Here is a 22,770-nt window from a genome sequence, read left to right on the forward strand (position 1 = left end):
TGGAGCAGGCCTCAGGGAACTGAATCAAGGGAAGCTGTGGCAGTTTCCAGACTTCTCAACCCACAAACACTAAAGACAACTTAGAAGGTTAGTAGGAAAAGTCTATCAGACCTGGGTGAGAGAGGAGCATGGCAGGGGCTTAGTGCTGCCCCAGGGCAGTGGCAACAGCTACAGAGGCTGCTTCCAGAGCTCTTGGCCCATGGACAGTGGGGGGACTGAGTGGCTGATCAGAGGGGAAACTGAAGGGATCTCTTTGCTGGTGCCGAGGGAAGATTCTCTTGCTTTGCCCATGCCTGCATCTGGATTGCAGGGCTGGGTGGTGGTCCAGCGATGAGGAAGAGTGCTGGCATGGCAGAGCTTGTGGCACCAGTGCAGAGGAAATCCTCCTCACAGTTCAAAGACAGAAAAGAATGCTTGTGGTTGCTCATAGATCAGAGCACAGGCCAGGAGAGGAAGAAGCACCTCGCTTTTGACCATACCACCTTGGAAAAACTGAAATTTTACAGATCCCTAGAAGCATCTCTGAAAACAGCTGCACAAAACCCCTGAAGCTTGAGACAGTACATTCTCCACACTGGAAACAGACTTAACAAAGAGTTTAAAACTCAAGTAACTGGCTGGGAACATGAGCAAACAGCGCAAAAAAAACCTCAGCCTATAGAATCTTATTTTGGTGACAAAGAAGATCAAAACATACCACCAGAAGAAAACAACAAAGTCCAACTCCTACATCCAAAGTCTCCAAGAAAAATATGAATTAGTCCCAGGTCAAGGAAGAGCTCAAAAAGGATTCTGAGAAGCAAGTAAGAGAAGTAGAGGAACAACTGGGAAAAGAAATTATAGTGATGCAAGAAAATCATGAAAAACAAGTCAACAGCTTGCTAAAAGAGACTCAAAAAAAATACTGAAGAAAGTAACACCTTAAAAAATAGCCTAACCCACATGGCAAAAGAGGTCCAAAAAGCCAATGAGAGACAAATGCCTTCAAAAGCACAATTGTCCAAATGGAAGCTAATGATTTCAGGAGAAATCAAGACACTGTAAAACAAAACCAAAAGAATGAAAAAATAGAAGACAATGTGAAATATCTCACTGGAAAAACAACTGACCTGAAAATAGATGAGGAGAGATCATTTAAAAATTATTGGACTATCTGAAAGCCATGATCAAAACAAAAAAGAGCCTAAACATCATCTTTCAAGAAATTATCAAGGAAAACTGCCCTGACATTCTAGCACTAGAGGGTAAGATAGAAATGGAAAGAATCCATCAACCACCTCCTAAGAGATCCCCAAAGGAAAACTCCTAGGAATACTGTAGCCAAATTCCAGAGTTTTCAGGTCAAGGAAAAAATATTGCAAGCAGCCAGAAAGAAACAATGCAAATATTGTGGAAACACATTCAGGATAACACAAGATTTAGCAGCTTCTACATTAAGGGATAAGAGGGCTTGGAACATAACATTCCAGAGGGCAAAAAATACAGGATTACAGCTGAGAATCACCTACTCAGCAAGACTGAGTATAATCCTCCAGGGGGGAAAAATGGACGTTAACGAAATAGAGGACTTTCAAGCACTGTTGATGAAAAGACCAGAGCTGAATAGAAAATCTGACTTTCAAATACAAGACTTAAGAGAAGCATGAAGAGGTAAACAAGAAAGAGAAATCATAAGGGACTTATTAAGGTTGAACTGTTTACATTCTTGAACAGAAAGATATTTGTAACTCATGAGACCTTTGTCAGTAGTAGGGTAGTTGGAGGGAAAAAATTATATATATCTATATATCTATATCTATGTCTATGTATATATATCTATATATATCTATATATCTATATATCTATATATATGTAGATAGATAGACAGACAGACAGACAGAGAGGACAGGGTGAGTTGAAGATGAAGGGGTGACACCTGGAGAATAAAATTAAGGGATGAGAGAGTATTATACTGAGAGAAGGAGAAAGCGAGGCAAATAGGGTACATTATCTCACAAAAAACAGACAAGAAAAAGCATTTACAGTGGAGCGGAAGTGAGAGGGAAGGAGTGAATCTTACTCTCATCATATTTGGCTTAAGGAGGGAATAACATACACACTCAATTGAGTATGGAAATCTATCCTACCCTACAGGAAAATAGGACGGAAGTAGATAAGCGGAGACAGGGGAGCGGGATGATAAAAGGGAGGGCACATTGGGGGAGGAGGTAATCAGAAGCAAACACTTTTGAGGAGGGACAAGGTCAAACGAGAGAACAGAATAAACAGGCGGGTGGAGGGTTTGATGGAGGGAAATAGTTTTCCACAACATGACTATTACAGAAGTGTTTTGCATGACTACACATGTAAAATCTATATCGAGCTGCTTGTCTTCTCAGTGAGGGTGGGGGAGGAAGGTAGAGAATACGGAACTCAAAAGTTTTAAAAACAAATGTTAAAAACTGTTTTTACATGCAACTGGGAAATAAGATATATAGGCAATGGGGTATAGAAATCTATCCTACACTACAGGAAAATAGAAGGGGAAGGGGATGAAAGAAGGGGGGGAGAGATGGAAGGGAGGGCAGATTGGAGGAAGGGGTACTCAGAATGCATGCCGTCTTGGGGTGGGGCAAGGGGAGAGATGGGGAGAAAATTTGGAACTAGAAATCTTCTGGAAGTAAAGGTTGAAAACTAAAAATAAATACATTAATTAAATTTTTAAAAATGTCTTTGGCTTTGTAGCTTTACTACCCTCTCAACAGTACCCTTCTGTCCAGTAATCGAACCAGAGAGCATCTCTCCTATTTATTCTATTCCCTTTATGATCACACTCAAAGATTGTGCTTTTCACACTTCCTCTTTACCATTATCATTCCTGTTTCCTACTACAGAATTTAAACTTACTTTTTCTAAATCTCTAACTTCAGCATCAATCTCTGGTTCTTCAGTGTCAGAAAGGCATAATTAAATGAATGAATTCACACACATCCACTAATGACAGTAGCTAGCTCCAAAGGTTTATGTTCTTTTGAGGACCAACAAAAAACAAGTTAGAGGTAATCCTGCTAACATGGCCTAACTTGGCAGCCAGAATGTAAAATTATGTAGTTAGACTAAATAGGAGAGGACTGTGGCAAACAGGTATATTCTTAGATATGTGGGAGTTTTACATGATTCTTAAATCAGAACATAAAGGACATAAGTTGTACTGGCCATAGCTAAAGGGATGCTAGTTACCATATGTATCTAACATTAAAAATGCCCAGTGACACTGACTGAAGTTTGAAAACAAAACAAAGAACAAATCTGTATCTATAATCAAATTAATGCCATTTTTAATATCCATTCAATCTTAATATAGGACTTTTTTAAATGGCTAATTCAGCTGTTACTGCTAACCTTTTCTCTAGCACAAATCGCATTCCATTTTTCTTCACAAATGAATCTTCTTGGATTCACCCCTGTTTGAACCAAGAACTTTCCTACTCAGACCCTATCTAGAAAAATATTAGGGCCTATTTACCAATAACATAAATATTAAAACAAAAACAAATAATTCGTCAGGCTCGATAAAAACTACTGAAATAAAAGCACTAGCATGTATTCATCTACCAGCATTCTTGCCTATTTCTATTAAATTGATACTATCATAGCTGAAATGCAGTAAATACATTAAATACATAATAATATTAATAGGACACCCCTCTCAAAAAAAATTCTTCAGGTATGCTGTTTACTTGGTGAACATTCTACATAAATCTGAACGACACGTGACTTGCTTCAATCAACAGTATCAGAACCTACTAGATAATTGCTAGATGACAGATCAAGACCACAGAGGAAATGTCAAAAAATTTTTAACAATTAGTCAAAACATAAGCTTTCAGAAAGTGAGTGTAATCAAGCTGTCATATTAAAAAATGAACATGGTAATATGGTTGTCACTAAAATAAAAGAGCTCAGGACAAAACACTATATCTTACGGTACTTTATCATATTATGGATATCACCTCCTATCTGTAATTATAAGTGCAAGAAATAAAAATGTATAAGGAATGAATGTGTATTAACTTTGACTCCTGAAAAATATAAAAAAAATGTTGATAATATCTGATCATTTCCAGTCCTCAAAGTCTTCAAGGGCTTTCAAATTAACAAAGTAAGTAGTGGCATATTAAGTATCCTTATAACAACATCTGGCTAACTAGGGATGAAGATGGAAAGCTAGAATTCAGTACATCCAGCATTACTTTGTGGATTATGCCCAATTAAGTAATAATTCAGCTCTGATTTGATATGGGTAGCAAATACAAAAAAAAACCCATTTATGTCTAATAATGTTTATGAATATATTTCAATTATTCTTCAAAGAATAGGAATAAATTAATAGTCATAAATTGCTTTATGAAATTTAAGAGTACTATTTAAATGTGATCAATTATTACAGTAAGTTAGGAAATCATCAATCTCTATACAATAAGGAACTTTTGACCCACATCTCTATGGCAGGATTATAGGGAGTTGATGGAACAGTTTTAACAACAAAGGGAAGAGCTATACTTCAGTATTTCAAGTAACAATTTCTAGCTAGGCCTCTGCATATGGGAAATGTTAAAGAAAAAATCATAGGCCAACAAAACCATCAAAAAATCTTTAGTTTTAGAGTTCAAATATCAGCCTTCTATCTTAGTAGATTTCTAAAATACCTAAAAAGATTTCAGTTCTACTAGTATCAGATTAGCATTCTCTTCAAGAAAAGACAGACATTCTGAGACTGAGAAACTACGACTCTCAATTCCCTGCCAAAATAAAAGGCCTCCAAAATTTCATAATGCTGTAATTTCTAAAGTAATGTCTGCTCAAGACTCTAAGCATAAAGCTGAAAAAAGAAGTGAAAATTTGAATCAAAGGGAGTAATAATTGTAATTCTAGGGAAATGCTTTAATATTAACAATAAATCATTAACTTTTCATCTACTATTATTAAAGATAATTAAATTCAAAGTAATGAACAAGAGGATAAAATAGGATAACTAACTTTAATATATTATAGCATATAAATCCCTATAGTTCTGAAATAATATTAATTTGGATTGGCAATGACTACCTGTACAGTGATGATTTTATATAAATTATGAAAATTTTAATGTTATTTATTTTTTGATAGTGTGAGATCTGAGATAACTCACCAGGGTTACAGTGTTTACATTTTACTTTCATACAAATATTAAATTGCTGTGGATGCTAAATTGCTTCCTTTGCAACAGGTTCAATTTATTTACAAAGAACCTTTTAATAATGTACTGCAGGCTTTGAATAATATTCTGCAGATGGATAAATGGAAGCATTCTTTGGAAATGGATGAATGAGTATTCAATAAGGTCTTTAACTTAGACCATAAAGCTGGCAGTTATTGAACAGCAAGGACGTGCCTTATCTTTCTGTTTAATTCGTCAGTTTGGCAAACATGTCACAAACAAGGTGCCTACACACCTGTGGGCAAGGGAGTGGAGAAAGTTATTTAACAGCACTGTCACTTTATCCTTTGGTGAATATGTACAATATTCAATAAAGCAATAATCAAGGGTTTTCTTTTGCTGCAATTTAAAAAAAAGTTAATGTCATGTTCCTTTAATTTATTCAAGATTACAACATTTTTTTGTTTTTGAAAAGCCACTTTGTAAGTAATCAAATAGAGTTCCAGTAGTGCTCTAAAATGTTAATGTGCAGAGAACATACAAATTTCAAATTGGGAAGTTATCCAAGGGATTTTATTATTTGAGCCATCCCACCTCAAAAAATGTTATTATCATCTATTTTTTCAACTGAGCTAGTTTGCTTTCACATACAGCTAGTTTAAGGCCTGAATAGATGTCACTCCATCAGATTTATGATCTGTTGCATCTGGGTGCTATTACCAGTTTTTTCTTCATCTCTCAGCTTCTAAGCTGCATTACTAACTTTTGCCAAGTATCAATCAATAAAAACTTAAGTGTCAGACATTATGCTAAGCTCTGAGTATACAAAAAAGGGTAGAAGACAGTCCTTTGTCCTCAAAGGGCTCACAAAACAAATGGTTTGTAAGGGTATTAAAAATCATCAGTCAAAAAGGACTCACCTTTGGAAATCAATTTTGGGGCAAGCATTAGTGTTTATATCATAGGTAAAATTTAATCACATGACAAAAAAATTTATGATTACAGAAGTCTTTTTTTATACAATCCTTAGCACAAACTCCTTAACAAACTGGATACTGCTTTTTTTGTAATGAGCAATTTTAAACTAGGGGGGAAAAATTAGCTTCACACAAAACACATTATTCCTGAAGAGTATATACTGAATTTTTTGAATTTTTGTAAATCATATATTAAGAGGATGGCTATAATAAGTTTTCAAAGTTATATTTGTCTTCAAATATAACTTTCAATTACTTGCAGATCTTTACAAGAGATTTCTCCTTTTCCCAAATAACTACCAAATAAGTCCCAGTAATGAATGAAAAGATAAATGAGTAGGGAATACAGTAAGATTTGCAATTTCAAGGGTCCCATTACAATGGCTTCCTTCAGTAAAGAAAGTGAGTACCCTTTTGTAATAGAAATTATCCTCTCCTCAAATATATTTGTTTTGCTATTCTGTATTTTAACATATGGAAGTCAGCATTATGCAGCAGAAAAAGAGTAATCTATTAATAATCAAAGACCTGGAAGGAATTTATGACCCAGGTAACTCTGAACAACTCTGAAGAACTCACCAAAATTTTGGAGCTCAATTTCTTCTCTGTAAAATGAAATATGACTTCTAAGTTCCCATTCAACTCTAAATATATGCTCCTATAACATATTAATTTGAATAATTTCCCCTGGTAATCTACAAATTACAATCTCTTCTTCTCTCTACAACCAGGTTTCCTCTAAGCATCTCCATTCTCTAATTTGAGGGTTCTAGAATGAAAGTCTACTTTAATAAAGGTTAACATGTGTTTATGAGGGCTGTGAAATCAAGAGTACATAAATAACTGGAGTCAATTTTCTACTAGGTTTGAAATTTTTAAAAACGTAGTCAATGGGGAAAAAGGATAAAGTCACTCTCTATTGTCAGCCACATCTGTAAATGAGACAATTAAAGAGAAACAGAGTTCAGTTGTGTTCTGCCCTGGCGAGACCACATCTGTACTATTGTGTTCAGTTCTGGATGCCACATTTTAGGAAGGCTATTGATAAACTGGAGAATGATCAGAGGAGGGAGACTAAGATGGTGATAGCCTTACAGCCACAGGATGATCAGCTGAAAGAAACTATATTGGTATGGAGAGAAAATGTTATATTTATATGCTTGGACCCAAAAAGGAAAATAAGGTGTGTAGAAGCTGCAAAGAGACAAAATAAAGTTGTGTGCAAGGAAACACTTCCTAACAAATACAGCTATCCAAAAGTAGAATAGACTAGCACTTCTTAAGCTTTGATACTCGACCCACAGTTTAAAAACCACTGATAGGGTGGTTGAGTGGAAAAAGTTTAAGGAGCCCTGGAATAAACTACCCCAGGGCAAGTGGCTCTTTTTCACCCCAGAGTTTTTAAACGAAGTTGGATAGGCACTTACTAATTATGTTGCAGAAGCAGCTGTTATGCAGTAACAATCTGAACTAGATGAGGGAAACAGACAATGTTTTGCTCCCAATCCAGGAGAGAGAGGAAAAAGATGTGAGAAAAGCACACATCCTCTTGGACCTGCAGGTTCTTTATATGTAAAATGAGAATTATAATACCTATACAACAGAGAATTTTTATGAGGAACAAATGATCCTCATATTAATTATCGTGTTATAAACTGACTTCTATAACAAATGTTATAAAGCATTATAATTACACTGGCAATTCTTTTATAAATGATTCTACTAAGTAAAACAAATATCTGAAATTAAAGCTGAAGAATAATTTGTATGAAGCAATAAACTTGGTGACTTTAGTGTAATCTCCAATTGACGAAGCACTGACCAAAAAGATACAACAAACTATCCAAAATTGTGAGGAAAAGAAAAATTTCACATCAGTTGATTTCAAAAATTGTGGGACTATTAACTACTGGGTCTTAAGAGTCACAACAAGGGGTCTATCAAAGTTAGTCATCACACAAGGGTATTACTGTGTACAACGTTCTCGTAGTTCTACTCACTTCACCCAGCTTCAGCCCATACAAGTGAAAGCCCGTCACTCTTGAAAAGGTTGAGAACCAAGGATTTACTTAAGCATCTATATCAGTTACCAAATATATCATCCACTTAAGAATAATTTTCAATTAGGATAAAATTTATTTTAATATAAAACAAAAACTATACCAAACAATTGAATTTTTCTTTGATAACCTGAAAAGTACTCCAAGACTCTGAAGAACATAAGGGTAATTATATTTTAAAGCATTTTCCTCACAGGGAGAAATAAATGCGGCACGACTATCTCCATTTTAAAATGCAAAAACAACACCCCCCCCAAATTGTGGTTAAGTGACTTGTTACTGACAACACAGATAGTATTAGAGCCCCAACATAACAAGATGGCCTCATCTTTACATCCAGTTCTCTTTGAGTCACAGATTTAGAACCAAAAAAGGACCTTAAAGGACAACTACTACTTCAACCATGTCATTTTGCAGGTGAAGAAACTGAGACTGGGAGAAATTAAGGTCACACAGGATTTGAGCACAGGTCCTCTGTCTTCCAAGTTATACTTTCACTCTAAAATATTGTTCCCCATCTTATCCTATAACCCCCAAAGTCCAAAAACAAGAAAACCATGACAACCCTCCACAAATCTATTCTGCCAAAACTGTGACAAAATTCTGTATCTTTACTGTAAGATATGCAAAGAAAGCAGTTCGTTTTTTCTTCTTTCCTTTGTTGTTGTGGGGGGTGGCAGGGATGGGGGGTATTGGGAATGGGGACAGAAGGAAGTACAGACTTGTGGCACCACTGACATAATCCCAGGGAGTAAGGACCAAAAAGCAATACAGATCGCAACTCTTTTGCAATTAGTAGTCTTAGAAAGCTGTCTTGGAGTACAGACACACAAGACTGGCCCAAAGTCATGCAGCCAACATATCTCAGAAAAATATATGCTACGTGAAGTCAGAAGCTTTTATCATCTGCTGGCACATAATAATGAATTAGATTAGAAACAAATGATTATTAATTGATTCCTGTATACACTTATGCCAAGCTGAACTGTCTCTACAGAGAAGTACCCTTATGTAATAGCAAATGAACACTTTTTGAGTCTGTTAATTATTATATATGGATGCACAAGATCATTCTTTTAATTTTTCTAATTTTCATTTTGGAAGCGAATGGGGGAACAAGATTTTTATCATACTAGCATATAAACTGAACATATCTGATGACAACCACATGAGGTATTTCTGGTCTAGCTTTAATGGACTGTAGTTTTATTTCTGAATCATTTTAGTATTCTATATAAACCTAGGGTAAAGACAAAAATGTTTGGTTTTAAGCAGAAATCTATAGGTTAGGTTAACAACAAAGAAATTCAGTATTTTCCAACATTTTCTCAGAAAGTATTTCCCAAAGTAAATGCAGGTTTTCATATTTATTTCAATACAAAATAAATTCTTTACCTTTCCCAGCATTCTGCCAAGAAAATAGTAATGTCTGGCAAAAGAATCTCCAACAAGCATCTGTGCAGCAGGGTTAGGGTATAGAAGCCCTTCATTAGTGGTCTTAAAAAATCCTTGGTTGGGGTTAAAGCCTGATTTCAGTAGTTCATTCAGGAACTCTCTAAATATGCCACCACCATCAATGCCAGCTTCATCCAGGCCATGTGCATTAAGTAGGTGCACACGAATTCGCTTTTTCAAATCAGGCTCTAAAAAAAAAATGGTAGAGGAAAGACAAATGAAAATAATCCAAGAGATTCATGTATCTGGACAATTTATACAAAAGAAAAACCATAAAACTACAATGAACCCAAACAGCATCTTACTACAAAGAAATTTTTTTTCCTAGCTTAGAATAGGAAAACAGTGCAACAATCACAAACGTAAAAATAAATAAATAGAGCAGGAAAAGCAGCATTTTTGAATGAACAATAAGACTGAATCAGATGGGCAAAACCAATAACAGAACAAAAAGACCCTAACAAAGGAAAAAGAAAGTAATGGCAATAGGCAGAGTTGTTCACATAATTTTCTTTTACTCAAATAAAAAAAGCGTTCTGAAAGACTGTAGAGGGGGGCAGTAAGTGGCGCAGGGGATAGAGCACCAGCCCCTGGAGTCAGGAGGACCCGAGTTCAAATCTGGCTTCAAACACTTCATACTTACTAGCTGTGGGACCCTGGGCAAGTCACTTAATCCTGATTGCCTCACCAAAAAAAAAAAAAAAAAGGACTACAGGAAAATTTTTCAACGCAAACATTTCAAAAAAAATTACAAATTGCAAATGTATATAAAATATAAGTAGAAATAAAATAAAATGTACATATTTATAAATAAGAATTATAAATTTTTCAATACATCTGGACTAAATCATAGCTCTACCAAGAGAATACTGATATAAAAATTTCCTCACCACCAATCCAAACAGCTATTTCTACCTTTTACCTTCTTTGCCAAACTGGTGTGAGGTGATGCACCAGAATTGTTTTAATGTGTACTTGTCTTATAATTAATGATTTGAAACACTTCTACATATGGCTAGTGATAGTTTGCATTTAGTTTTTTTAATTATGCTTATTTTCCAGTTTTATTGATACATTACAAAAAACCAGGAACATGGAAGGTTATATATTTTACAACTCTGGTAAGAAAATTCAGAACCAGAGAAGAGAAGAAATTCCAAAATATAAAACACGCAATTTTGATTAAATAACATTAAGGGCTGTTGCATAAACAAAATAAGCACAACCTGAAGAAAAGAAAGCTATACAGGAAAAACATTTTACAGTAACCATTCCTGCTATAATTCTAGTATGTAAACTCTATACCAAAATGGTACACAAGTAAATTAAAAACCATTTCCCTACTTAAGTGATCAAAAGAATAGTTTTCAGAAAAAAGTACTGCAAGCTATCACCAACTGTATGAAAAACTGTATTAAACATAAATAATAAGAGAATAAGTCATAATCTTCAATGTAGCAAAGGTGCTAGAAGTACAGGACTTTAACTGATGAGGGCACTGGGTTGAGAAACTTACTAAGTATGAATCCATGATCTAGACACTTAAATTGCCCAAGCTCAGGTTCTTGATTTTTAAGACAGATATATGAAAGTGTCTTTTTAGTACTTACTTCACAGGGTTTTTGTGAGGCTTGAATGGAGTAATGCATGTAAGCCATTACTGATCCTTCAAAATGCGATGTAAGTATCAGTAATTATTACTATGACTCAGTTTCCTCATCTTTAAAAAGAGATAATCAAGGAGGTCCCTTCCAGCTAAGAATCTACATTAGAGCCTGTTGTGGGTACATGGTGTAAGAGGCCCATCAAAACCTGCCTTCTGTCACACTGGTTTACATTTTTGGAGCAATTCTTGTCCAACAGTCCTTCACCCAGCAAGGACCTGAAGTACTGCAAAGCTCACCAGAATAGCAACCACCTCCATAAAGATCATTTTGCTAATCTGGGAGAATTTCATTCATCTTACACATTCTCCTAGGGAATGAATGGGAAAAATCATACCAGCTGACTCCAAATCATACTTCCTATTCCATACATCTAATCACCAGAAAACCAAGGTCTACCCAGCAAAACATCTTGCCATAAGCCTAATAGACACTTATGTAAACATGCTTCCCAGTTGTTTTCAACCTCTATCATTTCTTATGGGAACCATAGGCAAATCAATACTACCTAAGAGATCTAGTAGAAAGGACGAGACAACAGATGTCTCATTTTTCTACTCATAAACCCTATGACTCCCCAGACCGAAACTCCTTTCTCTGGTCTCTACTCTCCAATATTTGTTATATCACACCTGGAAAAACAGAAATCCCTTGGACCTAAGGTTTATATTTGTATCTCCAGTGGCTAGCACACGCTTAGCAAATGCCTATTCATTCATTCATACTTCACAAGGTTGTAGATTAAAAAAACCAACACCCAAGTGTGTACATGTTATATTTTTCTCATAGCCCACCTTTGATGGCAAAGGAGACAAGAGAAAAATTGATTTCAGAAGTGAGCAGTTATCTAAGAAAACGAACACTGTACACAGTAACAGCAATATTATATGTTGATCAACTGTGAATGTTAGCTTTTCTGATCAATACAATAATCCAAGACAATTTTGAAAGACTTATGAAGAAAAATGCTTTCCACCTCCAGTCTGAATGCAGGTTGAAGTATAATTTTTTCACTTTCTTTTTCTTGTCCTTTTTTTGGCCAATATGGCTGATATGGAAATGTTTTCCATGATTTCACATGTGTAAGCGATAGAACATTTCTTAGCTTCACAATAAGTGAGGTAGAGGGATGGGAGGGAAGGAGAGAATTTGGAAGTAAAAAAAAAATTTTAAGCCATATATGTATAATCATATTAAACATTTCCACATTAGTCTGTTGTAAAAGAAGAATCAGAAAAAAAGGTAAAAAACTACGAGAAAGAAAAAATAATGCGCTTTGATCTGCATTCAAATTTCATAGTTCTTTCTCTGGATGTGGATAGCATTTTCCATCATGAGGCTTTTGGAGCTGTCTTAGATCACTGCACTGCTGAGAAAGCCAAATCTATCAAAGTTGATCATCGCACAATGTGGCTGTTAGTGTGTATAATGTTCTCCCTGTTCTGCTCACTCTGCTCAGCATCAGTTCATGCAAGTCTTTCCAGGTTTTTCTGAAATTTACCTGCTCATCATTCTTATACGACAGTAGCATTCCATTACATTCACATATCACAATTCAATCAGCCATTCCCCAATTGATGGGGATCCCCTCATTTTCCAATTCTTTGCCACCACAAAAAGAACTGCTACATTTTTGTACGTGTGGGTCCTTTTCCCATTTTTTGGATCTCTTTGGGATACAGACCTAGGAGTGGTATTACTGGATCAAAAGGTATGCATAGTTTTATGGCCCTTGGGGCACAGTTCCAAATTGCTCACCACGATGGCTGAATCAGTTCACAACTCCACCAACAATGCATTAGTGTTTCAATTTTCCTACATCATCTTCAACATTCATCATTTTCCATTTTCGTCATATTAGCCAATTTGAGGTACTACCAAAGTGAGGTGGTACCTTGATTGTTTTAATTTGCATTTCTCTAATCAATTTAGAGCATTTTATCATATGACTATAGATAGCTTTAATTTCTTCATCTGAAAACTGCCTGTTCATATCCTTTGACCATTTATCAATTGGGGAATGACTTGTATTCTTATAAATTTGACTCAGTTCTCTACATATTTTATAAATGAGGCTTTTATCAGAGACACTGGCTGTAAAAATTGTTTCCCAGCTTTCTGCTTTCCTTATAATCTTGGTTGCATTGGCTTTGTTTGTGCAAAAATTTTTTTTATTTAATGCCATCAAAATTATCCATTTTGCATTTCATAATGTTCTCCATCTCTTGCTTTAGTCATAAATTCTTTCCTTCTCTATCGATTGGAAAGATAAACTATTCCTTGATCTCCTAAATTTGCTTATGCTATCAGGCTTTATATCTACAGCATGTACCCATTTTGACCTTATCTTGGTGTACAGAGTAACACGCTGGTCTATGCCTACTATCTACCATACTATTTTCCAGTTTTTCCAGCAGTTTTTGTCAAATAGTGAGTTATTATCCCAGAAGCTAGAGTCTTTGGGTTTATCAAACAGTAGATTACTATAGCCACAGACTACTGTATCTTGTGTGCCTAACCTATTCCACTGATCCACAAGTCTATTTCTTAGCCAGTATCAACTAATTTTGATGATTGCTGCTTCATAATACAGTTTTAGATCTGGTATAGCTAGGCCATGGAAGCCAAAATTTAAAATGAATGTTAAAAATAAATTATAATAAGAAAAAAAAAGAAAAAGAAAAAAGAATAGCAGTTGAGAAACCAGAAGTTCACAAGAGACAAAATCCAAAAAAGAAAGCAGAAATAAAACTCATAGCCTCGGATGTCTATAGACCATAGGATGTCTAATAACCATAGTACAAGCCACATGCAATAAGAACTAGAAGCCCCAAGGAGGTAAATTTTACCTAATAGATATCAATGAAACTTGGTAGAATGAATCCCAAGTTTGGAACATGGCACTGGATGGAAACCTTATTCAAAAGAAAAGGAATAAGTAAGAGGAATAGCAGTGAACATTAAAGAGGTGCACTTATTTGAGGAAATTCAGAAAACAGAAAAAGAGTAAAAGCAAACTGGACAAAGATTAGTGGAGGGATAGAGACTGGATTTTGTCATCAGTGTATACTGTGGACCACCTGAACAAAATGGGAAAATGAATGAGGATTTGGGAAAACAGGCCACAAGTGCAACACAGGCAAGAAATATTTGGTAACAGGAGATTTCAATTACCTAGACATCTGCAGGAACTTACTCTCTTTCAAAACACTCAAAAAAATTCTTTCTTCAAAAGTAGGAAGAACAAACAAGGGAAATTATATACTTGATCTGAATTGGCTGGTGGAAATTACAGAAGTTTTGAGAGAAGTGATCACCTCTTCCTAGGGTTTGTGACAGAAGAGAAGAAAAGTAGATAGGCTCTACACCCAAATTTTTGGGAGATTTTAAACAATCTGGAGAAAAGCCTAAAATGCTAAAGAGAAAATCAATTCAGTGTTGGAAGGCACTATTTTATTTTATTTTTAGGCAACTGCGGTTAAGTGACTTGCCCAGGGTCACACAGCTAGTAAGTGTCAACTGTTTGGTGTGAGGTCACATTTGAACTCAGGTCCTCCTCATTTCAGGGCCGATGCTCTATCAACTGCGCCACCTAGCTGCCCCTGGAAGGTACTACTTTATGAAAAAACAAAAAGTATCATTAACATTTTTTAAAATATAAATTAGGTGGAATTAAAAACTCTATCACAAGGTAAGCGGCCTTAGTGGATATTAAATGTAAATTGTCACTAGAATTTTTCTATTATATTTAGTTTAAATATTTAGGATATATTCATTTTATTTTTATTCCAAAATTCTGGTACAGATTCCAAAGTTGTTTATGTAGTTATTTACATTCTAGCTTATGTGAAATGGATAGTGCCTCTCTTTATTGTTCCATCTTTGATTTCTTCCCAGGCAAAACCCATTCTGCTTTACAACCACAATAGGATAACTGGCTAGCAAATATACTTTATTCATTAACTTGTATGAGTGCTATAAATGTATTGTCTTTAATCTTTCTAAAGGCAGAGTGCAGTACTTGCAACTTTCAGACCCACTAATATTTATAGTATACTCTATTGTCTTATCTAAAGTAAAAATCTAACTGATTAGTAATCAAGTCAAGAGATGCTTAAAGACAAAATACTGAACTACAATTTTTCAAAAATACATGTTATTCCTATAGTATTAAGTCATACTTTAAAAAAAAGGCAATATCTAGAAGATAAACATGATATTTCTCCTGTAGTTTAGGTGCTAGTGAGTCAAATCAATCATCAGATAATCCATTACTAGTACACTAAAATCACTGTTAAACATCTGATGAGAGAAAAGGGGAAAGTGCAGAGGGGGAGAAAAGCACGGTGATAAGAGCAGAAGTAGTTAACTACGGGTTAATTCAGGTTAGACCAGGTGATTTCAATCTTAGAACTTCCCAGGGTTTTTCTTGAGATTCTCATGTGAAAAAAAGTAATATACTCAAATAAATCACTATTTTCTATAAGAACTTGGTGAGGTAATAAATTGTTCTATTTCCCTCTTTCCTAAAACGGTAAGGAATTCTAAGGTTACCTTTGGTTTGATTTTTGGATAGATCCTCTAAAAGATCGGATTCTAAAATACTGAGCTCTAGAAATTTCCACTTTGTAAAGGACCTAACAGTTTCTGTGTTCTGGATATTACTGGGTAAACCTCACATTTGATTTCTTTCAAAGTTCCTATTTCATGAACATACTGACTTCAGAATAACCTGGAAAGACTTGTATGATCTGACACTGAGTGAAGTGAGTAGAACCAAGAGAACATTGTACATACTAACAGCCATGTTGTGCGATCACTAATATCGATAAACTTACCCCTTCCCAGCAACACAAGGATCTAAGACTTCTCCAAAGGCCTTATGATGGAAAATGCTGTCCACATCCAAAGAAAGAACTATGGAATTTGAATGGAGATCGAAGCATACTATTTGCTATTTTTTTCCCTCTTCTGTTGAATTTTATTTCCTCTTTCTGGTGGTTCCTCCTATTGGTTCTAATTCTTACTTACAACATCACTAATGTGAAAATATGTTTAAGAGAAATGCATATGTATAGCCTATATCAGATTGGGAAGGGTGGTGGGGAAGAAGGGGGAGAAAAATTTTAAACTCAAAAGCATATGGAAGTGATAACAATCACTAAATCAAAATAAATTAATTTAAAAAAAAGTTCCTATTTCAGAATGCTATGAATCACTAGAGAATGACAGGAAATACAATCTTAGCTGTGTCCCCACTCTGCCAATTATCAACTCCTTATCTCTTTCGCTATGGAAAAACGGTAAGAAAAAAAGAGCAGCACCCATTTAAGTTCCCTAACTAGACTAAAATTCATTGTCTTTAGGCCTTAAATGTCTGTAAGTTGGCCACACCTTTCACAGAGAGAAAAATTAAATATTTTATTCACAGATTCCTTTTGTCACTTTGGAAATAAGGCCCTTAAATGCATTTTGTTGAATGTCTTGGTGTCTGAATCAGAAATATAGAAAACACTTTCAACCTTAAGTAAAAAATAATAGAACAATCAAGGCACGTCCTTTTCTTAAATTATTTTATTCTTAAATTGCTAAAAGGGTTAGCTAAAAGTTTTTAACGCGTACCAGATCATACTGCCAAGTACAATTAAGGGGGAACAAGGTGGCAGGCAACTTAGATCCCCAAATTAAAAACTAAATCATGCATGTACTTCCTTAATTAAATTAAAATACTTAAATTAAAATTTAAAAGTCTTAAATTGAAAGGATAGATTCCATTTTCTAATCTACCGATATTTCCCTGGCATCAAAGGCACTGGCCATTAAGTGCTGAATGTCTGAAAGTTTTTATTTGGAAGAATATAACAACAAGAATAATAGCAGCTTTTATTACTTCAGTGCTTTATAGTTTTAAAAACTATCCTTTCACACTAACTATGAGGAAGGTAGTACAAATACAATTATAATGATAATAGTTGAAATTTTTATAGTGCTTTAAGGTTTGCAAAGCACCTTACAGACATCAACTCATTTGATTTTAATGACAACTCAGTATGCATTACAAACAACCATGTGTTCATTTTTGTAGATGAGAAAACTAAAGCTCAGAAGCACCACATAGTAACAAAGAGGCCAGAGGGATTCAAACTCAAGTTTTCACCAATTCAAAAGGCAGCACTACCTCCACTAAACCACACTGCTTGGTACTCTAAAGTAAAAGGAAAAGAACCAGTTATGCACTAGCGCCAATGAAATCTTTTTTGTCCAGATCTGTCAATTCATCAGTGGAACTTAAGCAGAAGTAGAAAATTACTTCATGGCAAACATTCAATAATCCATCCTCTAGAGTTGGGGAAGAGGGGGACTGGGAATAACAGGTCAAAGAACTTGCCCAAAGTCACAATGCCATTTTGTGTTAGAAGAGGGGATTTAACTTGGCTATTCCTCACTTCCAGGCTGACTCTTTACCACCTACAACTGACCACAAATGGCTATATTCTGAGAAACACAGGAATGGACACTTTCCCCGTCTCAATCTATTTGAGATCAGTAAACCCTCACTAAAATTTGGACTGAGTCAAAGTCTTACCTTTAATCATCTTGAGTAAAATATCAGGATTCTAAAATAAGAAACATTTTAGAAGTACTTCATGGTTAACTAAAATCTTAATATGGGTTAACTATGCAATGCAGTCAACAAAAAGCTTTGATATTACTGAGGGGTGTATTTATATAAATATAGTATACACTTTAAGGAAAGCTCAAGTTTCACTGTTTTCTCTGCCACAGAGGCTCTATATGGAAGAATCTGTTTGTTCAGTTCAGATCTATAGCTAAAAGAGAACAGTTGATTGACCACAAGAAGAATTAAAGGTAATCAAAATATACGGCAATGTACCCACCATTCCATGTAAATTTCTCCTTGCTGGTTCCCATCAGTGTGATCTTAAACAAGTCACTCAATCTCCCCGAGGCTTGGTTTCCTTATCTATAAAATGAGGCAGTTTAACCTGACGATCCCTCCAACCCTAAATCTGTGACCCCATAAAAATCTTTCACGTTAACAAAAACCAATGCACGTAAACTAACAAGAGAAACTATTCAGTGGGAAAAATATTGCATCAAATCTCTCAGATAAACGCTTGTGCAATTCATTCTATCTTTCTCTCTCTCTCTCTCTCTCGCTTACACCCCAAGCATGAAATCAGTTTGTATCTCTAATTTCTTAACAAATCATTCCTCAACTGATAAGGAGTGGATAGCTCCTCCACTAACATAGATCACCACCTCTGTATGTCCCTAACATCAACACTTCAAAAACTGTATAATCAAACAAAAAATTCAGATTACTTAAGAAAATGTTGTTCATCCTTCATTTTCTTTTTCTTTTTTTAATTTTCACGTTGGTCACGTTGCGAAGAATTAGAACCAATGGGAGAAAACACAAGAGAAAAGAAGCCCCCTCCCCCCCAAAAAAGAAAGAGAGCGCACATGCACGCATGCAAATAGTATGCTTCGATCTGCATTCAGACTCCACCGTTCTTTTTCTGGATGTAGACAGCACTTTCCATCATGCGTCTTTTGGAGTTGCACTGCTAAGAAGAGCTACGTCTATCAAACTTAGTCATCACTATTACTGTGTACAATGTTCTCTTGCTTCTGCTCACTTCACTCAGCATCAGTCCATGTAAATCTTTCTAGGCTTTTCTGAAGTCTGTCTAGTCATCATTTCTTTTGGAATAATAGTATTCCATCACATTCATATACCATATCTACCTTTTCCTGTTTTGTCATGTTAGCCAATCTGACAGGTGTCATGTGGTACCTCAGAGTTGTTTTGATTTGCATTTCTCTAATCAATAGAGATTTAAGGCATTTTTTCATATGACTACAGATACCTTTAATTTCTTCCTCTGAAAATTGCCTGCTCATATCCTTTGACCATTTATCAACTGGGGAATGACTAGATTCTTAAAAAGTTGACTTGGTTCTCTATATATTTTAGAAACAAGGCCTTTATCAGAAACACTGGTTGTAAAAATTGTTTCCCAGCTTTCTGCTTCCCTTCTAATATTGGTTATATTGATTTTGTTTGTGCAAAAACTTTCCAATTTAATGTAATCAAAATTATCCATTTTGCATTTCATACTGTTCTCTATCTTTTTGGTCATAAATTCTTCCATTCACCATAAATTTGACATAAACTGCTCTCCTAGTTTGCTTATAGCATCAGCCTTTATATGTAAATCGTGTGCCCATTTTGATTTTATCTTGGTATATGACGTAAGATGTTGGTCTATGCCTAGGTTCTATCATACTATTTTCCAGTTCTCCCAGCAGTTTTTGTCAAACAGTGAGTTATTATCCCACAAGTGGGAGTCTTTGGGCCTATCAAACAGTAGATTACTGTAGTCAGCTTACAAATAAGTCTTCCTGACTCCAGGCCCAAAACTCTATCCACTGCATCACCTAGCTGCTAAAGGTAGCATGAAGTAATACCATATTAAGTGCAATCATCTGAAAAATTGTAAAGCGTTTTTAATAACAAGGGGTATGATTACAATTTTATTTGTACTAGCTAGACTGGAAATATACCTAAATGTGGCTATACTCTACTTACTATTTATGTTCTCTTTCTTTCTCTTTTTTTTTTTAAAGGCAATTAGGGTTAAGTGACTTGCCTAGTCACACAGCTAGTAAGCATCAACTGCCTAGTCTGAGGCCACATTTGAACTCAAGACTTCCTGACTCCAGGGCCAGTGCTTTATCCACTGCGCACCTAGCACCCCCACCACTTACTATTTAAAACATGTATGTTGCTCAATATATCTTCTGTTGCTTCTATCAAAAAAATTTTTTTACTTGTATTTAATTTAAACAAAATTTGCACCAACCCTTGAAATATCTATAATTTTGAAAGCAATATTAAAATTTCAAAATATTTACTAAAATCACTATAAATAGGAAAAAATTTTCCTACCTTTGCATAAACCTGGCTATTTTTAATCCTTATCAACACATAATTCTTTAAATCAGATTCAATATGGTTCTTCTGTTTTCAAGACAGGTAACAATTTATACAAATTTATACAAATAAAAAAAATAGGACCATGGATTTAGTTGGCATGCCTCTAAATGACATCTAGACTAATCATATTCATTTACAGAAGAGGAAACCAAGGTCCAGAAAGGTGATTTTACTTCTTTAAAGGATAAGAAGGGGGACAGATTCCCAGTTGGAATTACTCCAAACCATGCAACACTATCTCCATAACTTATTGCTTTCATAATCAATTACTGTCAGAAAAAAATAATATTGTTAAACATACCATTTTCTGGAGAAAGTTTATCATAAGCATCTTCATAAATATAATTTCTTCGGATTGTAACATTAATTCCATCCAGAAATGGACCATCTCCTTGAACTTCTTGTTTATCAGCATAAATTAATCTTTGAAAAATCTGACAAAAAAGAAAAAAAATCAAAACTACAATATTTTCCTTAGGTGAAAATCAGCTGATAACTTCCTAATTGGTCCATAATCAGAGTAGAAGGTCAACTAAATGATTATTAGAAATAATTATTTGAATCACACTTTAATGCACTATTACTAAATCCCTTGTCAATGAATTCTTGATATTTATCATATTTATCAAAGCAACTTCACAAATGAAAATGCTTGTTCTTATAATCATTCATCAATACTGTCACAGAAAATACCTTATATATAATCTGTTTTTGTTGCCTTTTATAAAACATTTATGGTAACTGGAAAAATATACGTCATTTTAATAGGATAAGTTTTGCATTAACTTAAAGTTATTTTTCCCAAAACTCCTCCTCCAACTACTCATGCACATCAAGAATAGGAAACAACACATGCAAAAATAACTGATACAGAAGATGCAGGAAAGGGAGCTCAGAAAGTGTAGAGTAAATTTTAGGTTTTTTTCTCCTTTAAAATACATAAATAAGAAACTACAGCAGTTCTAAAAGAAATTCTTTTAGGCCTTTCAGTAAACAAAGTAAGACTGGGGAAGGTGGACCTCTCCAGTGGCCATTTTCTACCTAATCCAAAAAAAAAAGAGTTATGACAAATGAAATTTACATCATCGTAACATATCTGACTTTTGGGCATTCATTTTCCTAAAACACTCATAAAGAGGATATGTATACTGTGACTAAGTTTATCAATATACACTTGAAACAAGAGCATTCTGTCCTAGTCCAGGTGCCAGTCTCAGCATCAGGAGAACAGGCTGGATGCCCACCCCATCTCCCACACTTACTAGCTGTGAGCTGCAGCGCAATTCACTTAGCCTCTGTGCTTCAGTTTCCTCATCTGTAAAATGGAGATAATACCCGCACTAACTAACTCACAGGGCTATTGTGAGTAAAGAACTTTGCAAATTATAATGTGGTCTATATATTTAAGTTTTATTACAATGTGTCTCAACCCCTTTATGTTTTTTAAAAGCAGTATTTACAGTGAATGTCTAATGCACAATAATTACCTTCAAAATAGCACTACTTAACAAATCAGACAATGTTATTGGAAACAATAGTTAACTCTTTTTGTAATACTACTATTGGGAATGTGTTTACAGGCAGACTATTATCTTTTCAGAATTTTACTTGAAATAGTTAAATATTAAAGTATAGGTCAATAAGCATTAGATATTTAACAGGGTTCCATTAAGGTTAAAAAAATAAAACTTTAAAAACCCTCCATGCTCTACAACTTAACATTACAAAATTAAAATAAAAGAGTCAGCTAAGGAGTAGGCAACTTAATAAAACTGTGTTTAGCATTTCCCGTTTCGTATTAACAATAAAATAAGGGATTTGGAAAATACAGTGATTAGACATGCAAAATAAATAAAATTACCTACCTTTACTCTTTCTTCAAATGGAACTACAAAGGGCAATTCTGTGAGAATCGCAAGCTGTCTTTCCTCGGATACTGAAAGTGGTGCTGGTTCCAGACCTACTATAAAAATAAATTTTTAAAGTTTGGTTATTTCATTCATAACTTTCTATCTGTACAGTCATCACTCTAGCTCAGCTTTGTACTCCAATAACTCCCCAAAATCACTCCTTTTGTAAAATTCTACAATCCTAATTCCACACATTGTTACAAGACTCATTTTCCAAAAGTCACTATTACTATTGTTGTTGCTATTTCTCTACCTCAAAACCATCAATGGTTCTTTTGCCTATGCAATTAACATTTAAAATTCTTAGCCTGTGGGGGGGGAAAAAACCTTAGCCTTTTGCATTTTCACCCTATCCTATCTTCCTTTCTCAATTTTGTCTCTTATCTGTTCTACCCTGTATCTTTGCTCATGTAATGCTCTCTTATCCATAATGGCTCCTGTTCAATCTTCCCAAATGATTTACCTTTCCAATCCTTTAAGAGATACCTCAAATAACAGAT

The 22,770-nt window shown here is 34.8% G+C and overlaps 1 protein-coding gene across 4 annotated transcripts in view; it reads right to left on the reverse strand.

The window, feature by feature from the left end:
* Window positions 1-22,770, reverse strand: part of UBE3C (ubiquitin protein ligase E3C) — a 162,961-nt gene that overhangs the window by 45,765 nt on the left and 94,426 nt on the right. For 3 of the 4 annotated variants that reach the window (XM_021009644.2, XM_021009642.2, XM_021009640.2), the window contains 3 exons: window positions 22,226-22,323; window positions 20,662-20,794; window positions 9,612-9,859 (listed from right to left, as the gene is read on the reverse strand). In XM_021009644.2, coding sequence (XP_020865303.1) covers window positions 9,612-9,859; window positions 20,662-20,794; window positions 22,226-22,323 — 479 coding nt within the window. The remainder of the gene's footprint in view (window positions 1-9,611; window positions 9,860-20,661; window positions 20,795-22,225; window positions 22,324-22,770) is intronic. The other variant, XM_021009643.2, reaches the window with a different exon arrangement.

This window comes from Phascolarctos cinereus, unplaced genomic scaffold, assembly GCF_003287225.1.
Source record: "Phascolarctos cinereus isolate Bilbo 61053 unplaced genomic scaffold, phaCin_HiC Scaffold_1;HRSCAF=81, whole genome shotgun sequence".
Taxonomy (NCBI): domain Eukaryota; kingdom Metazoa; phylum Chordata; class Mammalia; order Diprotodontia; family Phascolarctidae; genus Phascolarctos; species Phascolarctos cinereus.